Below are 12,383 nucleotides of genomic sequence, written 5' to 3' on the forward strand. Positions count from 1 at the left end.
TCCGCGCACACTGTGTCTCACCTAAAAAATCCAATGCGCAGGCTGGAAGGTGGAAAGACCTTCCCCGGTTCTTCGTTCGCGAAGAGACTGGCCATTAAACTTCTGCACCAAGTAAGGGTTGTAGTCTCAGTATCTATGTGGAAGACCATCATGCAGTAGCAGTAGGAGAATTGGAGCAGTCTTGCAACCTGTCTCAAGTTTAAATTTCTGGCTAAGACCATGCTTTATGATATTGTGTCAGTGAATGTGTGACCTCTGTCAGTCCAAAAAGGAAATAATTCATACACATATACAACTGCTCTACTCCGTTATTTAAGTGAAGCAACAAACAAGGACAGAAATGTAGAGTGTCCATTATTATAATAAGGCTTTATTTTATGAGACTCCAAAAATTAAAAAAAATTTAAAATAAGTACTCCATGAACTTCAGTTATCTCCAAAGATCAGGGAATTGTTCCTTTCATTTCAGTAAGGAATCCCTGTTTGTTTTTCATGTTCACTTCCTAATAGAAATTAGAGGATGGTACATTAATGGAGTCACAAAATAGCGCCATTGTTATTGTGCATTCTGTGAGCAAGTTTCTTACGTATCATGCTGGAACATTATCCCACAGAAATTACTAGTAAGGAGAGTTACTACAAACACAACAATATTCAAGATAATCACGAGGAGCTGCTGGAAAACCCTACCAAATTAAAATATTATGTAATTTTTCTCTCTTGAATCTTCCAGATCGAGGCTGGATCGTTAATTGAAGAGTCTGAGTCCTAGAATTTGTTTTAAATACAGAAGGAACTGACCAGAACTCTGTGACATGCCCATTGCCTTTTAGACTAAAGATAGTTTTTCATCTTGGACATTGAGATGCTTAAGTTACCTGTGCAGAAGGAAATATGTCTGTAAGTGTTCTAGGCGTTCAGTGACTGAAATGTCAGGTAGCACTATAGGTTAGGTGTGGTTCCAGAAGAATTTGGGTTTCGCGTGACAGTGCCTGCATGAATTTGGAAGCATGTATCTGCAATAAACATAGGGTCTTTGCCTTGTGCCATACACCGTAGGCATTTTTTCCATGAGGAAACGGTCTTTATTGATCTTAAAATCAATAAATTTATGTGTGAAAGACTAAGAACTCAGAGAAAGAATGAGGCAAGGTTTTTCTTCTGGAGGTCTGTAGTTTTGTTCTGGCTTTTTAGGATTTGGTGGTAATTTTACAGGACTGTTTTCAGAGTCAGATACTGTATTTTGTATCCATCAGCTCCATTCCATTGACTTGAATGAAATGACAGTGATTTACGTAATCTGTTGACCTAGTCTCATTTTCTCTTGAAAGCTTATCATCGGTGAAACAATAGAAGGGATGAAAATATGCATAAAATTATTAAATGAAACTTTCTTTGGTTGAGACGTTATACAATAATTTTGCTTGTATGGCATCAATGAAGCCAAATATCAGGTCACCAGCGTAGAGAAATTCTCATTTGAGAACTCAGAAAATTCAGTTCTCTGCAAAGCCAGTGGAGCATCTAGCTGGGCTGCTGTCAGCAGCAAAGTGAAAATGAGTCCACTCTTTGTCCACAATTGTGTGGGGCTTCCTTTTTGAAATACTTAAAACGTCAATGAGGATGTTTTGTGGGACAGAGTTTTGTGGGCTATAAAGTAAATAAGCTGAATATCAGTCTCAGGTATTTTTCTGTGGTTTTAAAATATCTAAGTTATAAACTTGCACTTCTAAAATATAATGAAACCCAAACTTACTACCTTATAGTGAAAGGTATTATTCCTGAAAGGCTGAAAAATTACTTTTTTTTATTTACAATAACTAGAACTTGATAGAGAATTCTGTCTGCCTAAGTACACTGATGGAGTAGCAGGAAAAGGCACTTGTTGCTCAGATAATTAAAAAGTTAACGTACTGATTTCTTTAGTGTATTGTAGGGTATCACAATATTCTTTTCCCCCTTATTAACCAGAGTATTACTGAACTGTAGCAAAATGAGAACAGAGGAAGGATTTTTTTATTTATTTTCTCTGTAAAACCAGTTGGAGTTTGGCAGGTTTTATTTTATCTAAAGATAAATGCTTCATTAAGGAAAAAAACCCCAACAAATCAAACCACCAAAATATATCCCTCCTGTTTCATACTGAGAAGTTTGTCCTGATTATAATAATTTTTAAAATAACGTGCAGTATTAAGGTCTAACTTTGCCAAACAGTGAACTTTTCTGAAGTATTCTCTGAAATTTGTACCCTTTTGAAGTCAAGAAAAATACATTTTTAGATGATAAAATAGAGAAGATGCCACCTCTTTAAAATAAATTTTCTCATGTATATCTATGTTCTTGAAACAAACAGCTTTTAGACTTAAAATGCTTCTTGCTACCGTAATTCACGTGTTTTTCAAAATGTAAGTTAAAAGCCTGACTTAGTAGTTCAATTATTTCTAGGTTTGAGGCATTATCTGTGTTCCTTTCTCTTATCTGAAATGCTCATGTAACAAACTTCTGGTAATCTACAGCCCAGTTAGAGTGCCATCCTCCAAAGGGATGGGGTAAAAAGACGAATGTGATTTTAATAAAGACAAGAGAGAATGCAAAAGAGAAAGTGGAAGGATGAGTAAAGAAAGGAGAAATAAATATAGAACCTTTGGCTTTGCCACTTCTTCAAGTAATCCTTGGATACTTTTGCATGATGGGGCTTGCCGTCAGACTGCAATTTGGAAGTGTCTGTCTATGAACCTTCTGTTAAATGGAAGTTACAGAGCAGTACTAACCCCGCGGAAAATACAGCTGAGAATTAATCTAAATTGGTAATACTTTTTTTAAATGTTCTGGGCATTTTTATTTCAAGCTTTTAATATCGGTTTATTTCTCAGAGATAATTTTGATAAGTAAGAAGCTTCAAGCCAACAATCACCAAAACTATTCATTGCTCCCCAGTATAATTCTCCAGAAACTTAAATGTGCCATAAACTTTTTCAAAGAATGATGTTTCTTTGCTGTAATAAGGATAGCTCTCTAAGTAATTGATCCGATTTGTGCAGATGAATACTTTACTGTGTCAGTCAACACAGCTAATTTTGCACTCCAGTGTTGCTAGCACACAGTAGAGTATGAAGGGTAAGTGATATAATCACATTGAGGTTAAATAAATTTTCTGCTTATGTAAAATTTTTATCACAGTTTGAGAACTTGTTTAAAAAGTCATTTGAAAAATGAATGCAAATAAAATTAAACACTTTTCCAGTATCGTGAGTTATCCAGTATTGCAAGTCATTTTACATGACAGATTTCTTAGTCCAGCCTTGGAATGTGTATACATACTCCTGTTGAGATGGTGGAGGAAATGTAGAAAAGGTGATTATAGATCATCTTTTTGTGTTGCTGCATCAGGTGCATTATTGCATCTTTTACTAAATAAGCTTACAAATATGTGGTTCTTGCTTTTTTCAGGCTATTTAAAAGTGCAGCATAGAAACCAAAGTTACTGTGACAAGAATCAACAATGTAATCTGAATTAAATGCACATACTCTATTGGCATGTGTCAAAGGATATTATATTTATGTATCAAAATAAACAGTGATAGAAAATAATAACTGTGAATTCTTGTTTTCCATTTCAGGTCAAGAGATGGAGAATAGGATTTTAATTTCCATTTCCAAAAAAATACTGTGTGGATACTTGCATTATTCTGTCTTATCTTGGTTATAAATAGTGGTTTAAAATCTTTGTATAAAAAGCATGAATGATTTTACAATTCCCTGTATTTATTGTGTGTGCCTCTGTTTTTAAGACATTTCAAGTCTTCCTGTATTTTCTGAGATAACTGTATCCCACATACTGCTTGCTAGATCTGACAGGATTCATGTTCTCTTTCAGGAGACGCTGATAGATTGGTGTGATGAAAAGGAACTTAATTTGATTTTAACAACTGGAGGAACAGGGTTTGCACCACGAGATGTCACTCCTGAGGTGAGATAGTCCTGGAGTAGAAAAATCTGCCCTTTGGTGTAGAAATATATGGATCTGGAGGAGGTGGGGGATGGATTTTTTTTTATTTTTTTATTTCCTCTCTAACTTTTTTTTTGGAGTATCTATGGACAGGTCAAGTGATACACAACTTGGAAACAGAAAAAAGCAATAGAGAGTGTAGCATAAGAGAATAATTTTGACCTGGCGTTCTGACCCAAAACGATTTTCAAATTAAAATGTGGTATAGCATAATGGTTTTCCAGTGCCCTTACAAAACAAAATTCTGATGGCTTTTTAGTGTGATTTTCCTTAGCACTGCAGTACAGCACTGCTAAGCAAAATCTTGTTATGTCCACAAAGAAAAGTGGGATAAGAGAGATCCTTTAATTATCCCTTGCAGAGTCTTGCATTGACAACTACTGCATTGTAGGTTGGAGTGTGAGACAGATAGTAGGGGGAAAAAATTCAATCAATAGTGCAAAACTACTATTGATCTGCTTGATACCACATTGTCAAAAAAACCTAAACAGGCACAGAGATGGAGGCAACCTGTACCAATAAATGTTGCACAGGAAATCTGGTTACGTTCCACTTATACGGAGCTGAAGTGAAGAGGGCAAAAAGGAAATTTAACCTAATGACCTCATGGCCATGAGTTGTCATGTAAAATTACTGCGTGATTGCAATTGAATTATTTTGGTATTTATGGTTCCAAATTAGATTCGTATGAACTTTTAAAATCACATACTTTATTTGGTTTGCTTGTGTTCACTAAAGGGCAGAATTAAGGTTGAGTGCCTGAAGTGTTTATTTGCATAATGTAACAGATCTAGATTTCTCTTAAGTACTCATTTAAGTTTTCAGTTGCTCAGACTTTCGTGTTGGAGTTAATTTCAGTTTTTTATAGCGTATCTACAATGCTTTTTACTTACAAATGTGTTCTGTCACATGGCTACAGTTTAATTTTTTTTCCTTTGGAAATATATTAATATTTTTTAATTTATGGTATAAAACTTGTATAAAACTAAAGAAACATGTAAGCAAAATGCTCCTGTTCATTCTGATGTTTTTAAATTATATACTAGAAATCTTGAGTAACTAAAACTTTGGGGTCTGTTTATCAGGAAATGGAAACAGTGTAACATGACCTCAGTGTGCTAGCTAGTGAAACTGATTTTGCAGATTATTCACTGTGCTAAAGCCACCAAAAGTGAAAAGTGCATTTGGTTAAAGTTGTATCTTGCTCCCAAACCAACTTAATGGTTTCGAAGGTTGTATTGACAGGATTGTGTAGAAGGATGACTGAATTTCTTCAGTTTTCCTTTGTGCAGGGATGAGCCTGGGCAATACTGCCAGAGAAGGCATTTCAGCCAGTGCCAAAAATTAGCCACAATTTCTCAAGCAGTGTTTGGGACAAGAAATAAACAAATGAGAACTCTGAACATAAACACCTAATATTTTCCTTACACTGCATTGCTGTTACTTAGACTAATGAAGACAGGTGGGGGTGACTTGTTTCATCAGTTTTGATGAGTTGATGAGTTTTGAAAGTTAATCTGAGTTATTAATGTGTCTTTATATAGTACAAACACATTGATATAAAAATAATTAATAACTTGCACTGTAGAAAAACGGCATTGGTTTTAAATGTAACACATGCAAGACTTGGGCTGGTCACAACAGAATTGGGTGTTCTGACTGTCAAATTATTCCCATACTTAATAAAATTTTCATAGGAGAGTATATATTTACTCACTTTTCACTCAATTAAGTTGAATTAACTTACAGTACTAAACTTAAATCACAGTGGAGAGATTGAATCCCAGGTTTTATTACAAAGTATCAATGATAAGGATCATTCCTATGATAATATTTATTAGATCATTCCTTCAAACAAATGCTTTAAGAGAAGAAAATCAGTTTGCCAGTATGTGTCATACCAAAAACATATTAAGAAGTGTAAGTTTTGTTCCCATAATTTATGTCTTGGGTCAGTGAGAAAGCCAATTCAAAATGGAAAATTCAGTATGTCAACATGAAATGTGCAATAACAAGCCTTTAGGAAAACTTGAGTTGATGCAGGCAGTGGATTTAATCTCTTCTGTGTGTGTAGTGTTGATCCAGCATGCTGTCATTGCTGTTAAGAATTGAATCTGATAATGGAAGATGTTTTAGTATTTTTCCTGAGAACAGGGAGAGTGGTCCCATGGGTCGTATTTCAGCTGGTATGTTCAGTCTTGCTTCTCCCTGCTTCTCCTGTAATTTGGATTAGAAACCATGTTTTCATCCTTTTTTTTCTGAGTATAGATATATAATTGCTATTGTACATACACATTAAAGGTAATTCCCAAGAGTATTTACAGCCCAAAGACTTAATTAAATTTTGTAATTATTCATAAAATTGAAATTCAGTGCCTAGTATAATGTAGCTAAAAATAGCTTCTTGATATCTCAGAAATGTTAATTAAGTTTCAAAAAAAATTAGTAGTTTCCCCACTCACTTTGCCTTTTGAACATTATATCAGAACCATACCAGGTTATTGCAGATGTTTCAATCATGTGTAATGACATTTTTTCTTGTATCAGAATAGACCGTTTTAGGTATATTTGCAATATCTGATTTTCCTTACCTGTCTCTGATCCCTAAATTTATAGCCTCGATGTAGTCAGTGGGTGCAGAGAAGCTTTTGATTAGTCCTGAAGGTCTGTTTAATTAAGCAGTGTGAATATCCTTTACTTTCTTGACTACATGACTAGAAATTATGAAATGCATGTGGATATTTAAAAAATCAAGTTCACTCAATGGATGGCTGAATTTGACAGTAACTGTGTTATAGATGTTATTAGTGAATGCTGGAATTCTTTACCGTGGCGCTTGGTGGTACTTTGCATTTGGACTAAAGCTGAAGTGTGGGCTTAATATTGTGGATACAGCCATGTTTTTTTCCCAGTTTTACTTTGCGTATAATTTAAGGAGATAGTCTTTAAATCTCTGCTGGAACTGCTTCTACAGTCTACTTGTTGATTTAAAAATCAACTTGTTGCTGGACAGAGATCAGGACTTACATATAGCCCAAGTTAGTTTATTTATTTTATTTAAGGAACTTCTGTTTTGCATTTCCAGATGCAAACATTTTTTCCTTTGAACTACAATACTTTAGTGGTAGTTCTCAAAGAACATTGATAATAATATATGTTAACTTTTGTGAAAAAATTTAAATACTATTGCAGCATTTTTATCAATCACTATGTATCCTTCTGAGATATTTTCTCTGTTGCTGTTGGTTAGTACAAAAGGGAAAGAAAAAACCCCATGTATACAGGTGCTATGCTCAGTTTTCTACCTTCTGTCTTCTCTGCTTTTACATTTCTTCTTTTGCAAAATTATACTTCTGAAAAAGTCATGTCTGCTTCCCTTCTAGCTGTTTTCTTATCCTCTGTCTCTAGTATGATTCTGTGCAAGACTTGTTTGCCCAGCTATGAGACTAATTTTATGTACTTAGGTAATAGCAGTAGGAAACAACTTACTGTGCCTCAACTGATGCTGGACATTCTTAAGCTGTGTTGCTATGTGTATTCACAAATAGTTCGTCCACGCTGCAGATAATTTTCAGCCCTGAAGTTTTAAAAAAATGCTTTAGAAGAAACATAGAAGAGCTCTTTTCCAGCATGTAAAACCAGACAGATGTTTCCTTATAGTCTTCCTCCTTTTCCAGTGTTCTGGAAAATTTATGAATGCTTTTGTTCTTGCTGTTCATATTCTTCAGTACTTATAGAGTGGTTTAAAATGTATTTAGACACATTCTTGTTTTCATTTAATCTGACAATGTATGCGTATTTGTTTATTCTTTCATCAGAGTTCTCTAGTCCATGATAAGAGCTCATCGTTCTCTGGAACTCCCTTCCATTTGTCAGCATTTTTATGAAAAAACCGTGCTCAGAATGAGCAAAATGCTCTAAACATAGCCACACAGAAGCCATGTTTGGAGGGAAGAAGGTCCCAATTCTGCTGTGATATAAGTCTTTGTATATTCAGTTCAAAATTGCAACAACATTTTTATAATCATTACCAATATCAAATTTTCGATCACCTGGCTTTCCTCCATTCTCTAAGGTATCTCTCGGGATTTTTCTTGAAATTCCATTTTATTTCCACAGACTATTTTAATATCTATATCCTTCCATTCTTCTGTTTCAAGTAGTGTTGGCAACCCTCTTAATGTCTATTATTTGTAGTTAACATGTGTTTTGTCTGTTTACTCTACCTTTAACTCTGTTAATGAAATAAGATGCTTGTGACACAACATACTCTCACAGCAACAGGTGCTCCCCTCAGATTAACCCAAATCCACTGAGGATTACACTTTCAAATAACAATTTCCATTTAATAGGCAATAATTTAAACTAGAAATAGTATACTGGGGATGAAGGGGGGTTGTCTTCCCTGGTTCAAATAGTGCCTTTCCAGAGCAGCAGGATTTCTACTGTTGTTTGTTATGGATATAGGAATGCTTCTATTCTTCTTTAGCAATATTTTAGTGTTGTAATTAGAACAAAAGAAACTTATTTTATTTTTACAAAATTGTCACTTCAGGATGGCTCCATAGTGAGGAAGAATGGAGCCTTCATCTCACATGGGACATAAGTAATTTTGTTGTAGGAATAATATGGAATTTACGGTCTCTAATTACTCAGGCTGTTGTTTCAGTTTTTCACCCTTCAATATTCCAGGTACCCTCCAATTTAATAGCCTTTTTCAACAAATATATATTTTTGTAGTCTATATTAAGACTGTTGCTTTCCATATCTTTTAATGGAGGTCTTGCTCCACATTGTTTGATTCCTATGTTGAGCTGTTATATAATGAAGTATGCTGTGTATGGATGTCTGATCCTGTAACTTGCCATCAGACCTTTTGAGGCCTTCATATTTCTTAGAAAATTATTTCCAACCCAGCTTGCTCCTAAAGGATCTGAATTAGAAAACATTGCCACATGCATCTAGGCAACAAACAAGCTGAAATGGAATAGATTGCTCTGGGACAGACTCCTCCAAATTCTGTTCTCCTCTGTTAGAAGTTTAGCAGCAACTCTATAAAATACCATTGCCTTTTCCTTAGTCCTCCAGACAATTCTTAGCTTATATGATTAGACCTTTATCCCATCTGCTTTAATATTTCACTAAAATGTTTTGTTTGAAAAGCTGTATTTGGTGTTACAAAAATCCAAATATATTTATGTGCCATAATAATTTAATTAAAAATTATTTATTTAGATTTTAAAGCCCTCTTTGGAAGGCAAGCTATTATAACAGAATTGATATATTTAGTTGCAGAACACTTTTCACTTAACAACTATTACCAGTTTCTTCGAGAACCAATATACAAATTATTTGCATTACACAGTACACTGTCAGGTTACAGAAGTGCCTGTATCTTGAGAAATTCCACACTGATTTAGTTGACTTACGAAGGGCTAAAAAGTGCCCTTCTCTTCTTTTCTCTTGTTTGAGTTTCTCAGGGAAGCTTGGTAACACACCATCATTGCTGAAGGTCTTGGTTGTGCTGTCACCAACTGCAGTCACTGCATGGGAACAACTGCAGGCTGCCAGGACAGGACACCTAGAGTGAGAAATGAGAGGGAAAAGAAAGCCTGATCTCATTTAGTCAAATATCTTCTTTGAGGTTACTCAATGGTTACACTTCTTTGAGGTTACTTACTTATTGAGGTTACTCAGTGAATAAGACCACCAAAAAAACAAACAAAAAATCCCCACAAAACAAAAAAAAAAGACAACCAAATAAACAAAAAAGCACCAAAGGATGAAGGAAATAGATGCAGAGAGAATGTTCCTGAAGAATGATTATTTTGATAAATAAAGAGGGTTAGGTAAATTCTTTGACTTGTTTCTTTGTCTGTGTCAATCCAGCTGAGATACTGGATTGAAAGAATGTATGTCTCTCAACTTGTTTCTGTCTAGATTTCCAACATAGACAACTATGAAGAATATGGGGAAAATAGAAGTGTTGGAATACAGAAGATACTTATCTGTATATGAATTGATGTGTCTAAAATGCAAAGCTGCGTATTTTTTTTGACATTCTCTTTTAAAAAGTTTCAAATGTCATAATGGATACAGAAAAAGTCAAAAAAATACATGATGGCTTTCTGTGAGAGTTACACAGCTCAGTCTGTTTAGTTTATCATAAAGAAAACTGGAAAATATCTTGGGTTTTATCTGTACTTTCTTTGGGAAATAATAATGTACAGTACTAAAGGCTTTGCAAGGTAGCAAAGGCCTTCTTTGCCTACTTCAGAGAATTGTAAAAATAGCTGGTGATAGAAAGCTTGAGCCAGAAAAATTTAATAAGAAAATAGTGGAAGATTTTTATGGGTTGAGGTTGGATTGCTTGTTTAGGAGATTATTCACACAAACAAATTCCTTAAGGAGGCCTGTATTATTCATTTTAATTCTGTCAAATCAAAAGTATTTGATAGTGGGAGAAATCTCCTATAAAACTCAAGTTTTGTTGTACTTCATAGAGAAATCATGGATGATGTTGAATGAATTATCCTGCATGGAAGGCCAAACTAGATTCTGGCTTTATGTTCTGTATGTTAGATGAAAAGATAGTTTGAATAAAATGGATCCTGAAGTCAATAATTAGGCAATTTTATCTCCTGAATTCAAAAGGATCACATTAGTTGCTTCTGCTTCTTTTTTGAAAATGCAAAACCCTGAAAATACTGGCTGAGGATGCTTGGACAAATAACTTATAAATTACTTAACTAATGTATTAACCTTCTTTGTAAAGTTGTCTGACCATCATATCATAAAGGTAATGATAATAGAATTCTTGTTATGCCTTTGGATACTTTTACCCATTTGAGGATCAGCTTTTATTTGTTTTATTTTAGCTGTCCTTAATACTCTGGAATAGCAAATAGAAGTTCTGTTTTCTGACTCTCAAACATGTATGGAAGATTTGCAAGCTCTGCTGAGAAGAATAGTAAAACAGCAGTGAGGGATTTAAATGTTTGAATGAGCAGCAAAGCCACAGTGAGCCAGGAGACTCTCTTTTTTATTCTTAAATTTTGAAAATAAGTTTTTTATTCCAAGGTAGTTTCAGAATGGAAACTAGAAGAAGGCTGGTGTGTCTATGGGTAGACATATGGTTTCTATCTCAGTGAACTCAAATATTTCCAAAAATACAGCCAAAAGAACAATATGATTATAGTTTGCTTTTTTAATGAGATAGAGTTCTCCTCCTCTTGGTATTACTGATGCCTTTTAGCCATGTTTTCACTGTAGAGCCCACAGCTCTCTCTGTTAACTGGCTTGTCTCCTATTAGCAATGTAGCCACAACAGTGAATATATTTTGCAATCCTTTCTGTAACTGTGTAAAGAAAAATAGGCCTGCCATAGAACTTCTGCATAATAAATTTTAAATTTGGAACTTTTGGAATTTTTTTCCTCTTAAGCATTTCTAAAAATAGTTTCCATTAAAGCATCACTTCAGAGAGGATAATAGGAAACTGGAAAAAAAAAAATTTAACATCAAGTCAGGGGAAAATAATCTTGAAAACATTGTCAGGCCTGTAATTACACAATTTTTTCCCTTAATGTGTCATTTTTTTTGGGTCATGGTCTATTGCAAAGAGTAAAAGCTTAATACGGGGAAAATTAACAAAAAATTTTTATAGACATGTTAGAAAGACCTCTTTGTGAAGGCAGCCTAAAGACATGATAACTAGAGGGGAAATACTAGTTTGGATTTAAGATGTGTGAAAAATTGAGTGAGTGAGTGAGTCCTTTTGACATAGGCACACCAGAACAGCAAAATGACTCACTATTAACATAGTTGATAATTAAAACTAATACTTATTAAAGAATAGAGAATTTCTCATTTGCTGCTTGCCTGCTGTGTAGGAACCTTTCCAGCCACTAAGTGGAAAGAAACTAGAAGAGTCTTGGAAAGCAGCTGACTTCAGGAGTTATTCTTAGGATTATAACTAGTCCTTCACCTGCTTTTGCTAATTGCTACCACGTGGAGCAGTGAAGCTTTAGCAAAATGTTGGCTCAGTACAACTAGCAAAATACAAAACCAAAATGACTATTGTCACACTCAGACTTGAAAGTCTTAACAATTATAGACAAGAAAATTATTACTTTTTAACCCTAATTTAGACTATATTTTAGCTTCTTGTGCCTTCATGCATATATTCTTTTCCCAGTTATTTTTTAATTGGAATACCTAAATTAATAGTGAGGTGCATAATCTACCCTTTTTAATTGTTGACATTTAAACTTTCACTGGATTTAAAAAAACTCCAGATTTTCCTCCACAAATAAACATTTTCTTATGGTATGCTGAGATCAGTTTGTCATAGTTCATTTTCATTGAGCTTGAAA

At 34.4% G+C, this 12,383-nt stretch overlaps 1 protein-coding gene across 26 annotated transcripts in view; it reads left to right on the forward strand.

The window, feature by feature from the left end:
- The window catches only part of GPHN (gephyrin), a 280,408-nt gene that overhangs the window by 143,734 nt on the left and 124,291 nt on the right, over window positions 1-12,383 (forward strand). For 25 of the 26 annotated variants that reach the window (XM_027894065.1, XM_027894070.1, XM_027894069.1 and 22 more), the window contains one exon: window positions 3,878-3,970. The exons of the other annotated variant lie outside the window; for it this stretch is intronic. In XM_027894065.1, the coding sequence (XP_027749866.1) occupies window positions 3,878-3,970 (93 nt within the window). The remainder of the gene's footprint in view (window positions 1-3,877; window positions 3,971-12,383) is intronic. 26 annotated transcript variants of the gene reach the window in all.

Source organism: Empidonax traillii, unplaced genomic scaffold (genome assembly GCF_003031625.1).
Source record: "Empidonax traillii isolate 1590-97213 ecotype Southwest subspecies unplaced genomic scaffold, ASM303162v1 scaffold415:size763157, whole genome shotgun sequence".
NCBI lineage: Eukaryota > Metazoa > Chordata > Aves > Passeriformes > Tyrannidae > Empidonax > Empidonax traillii.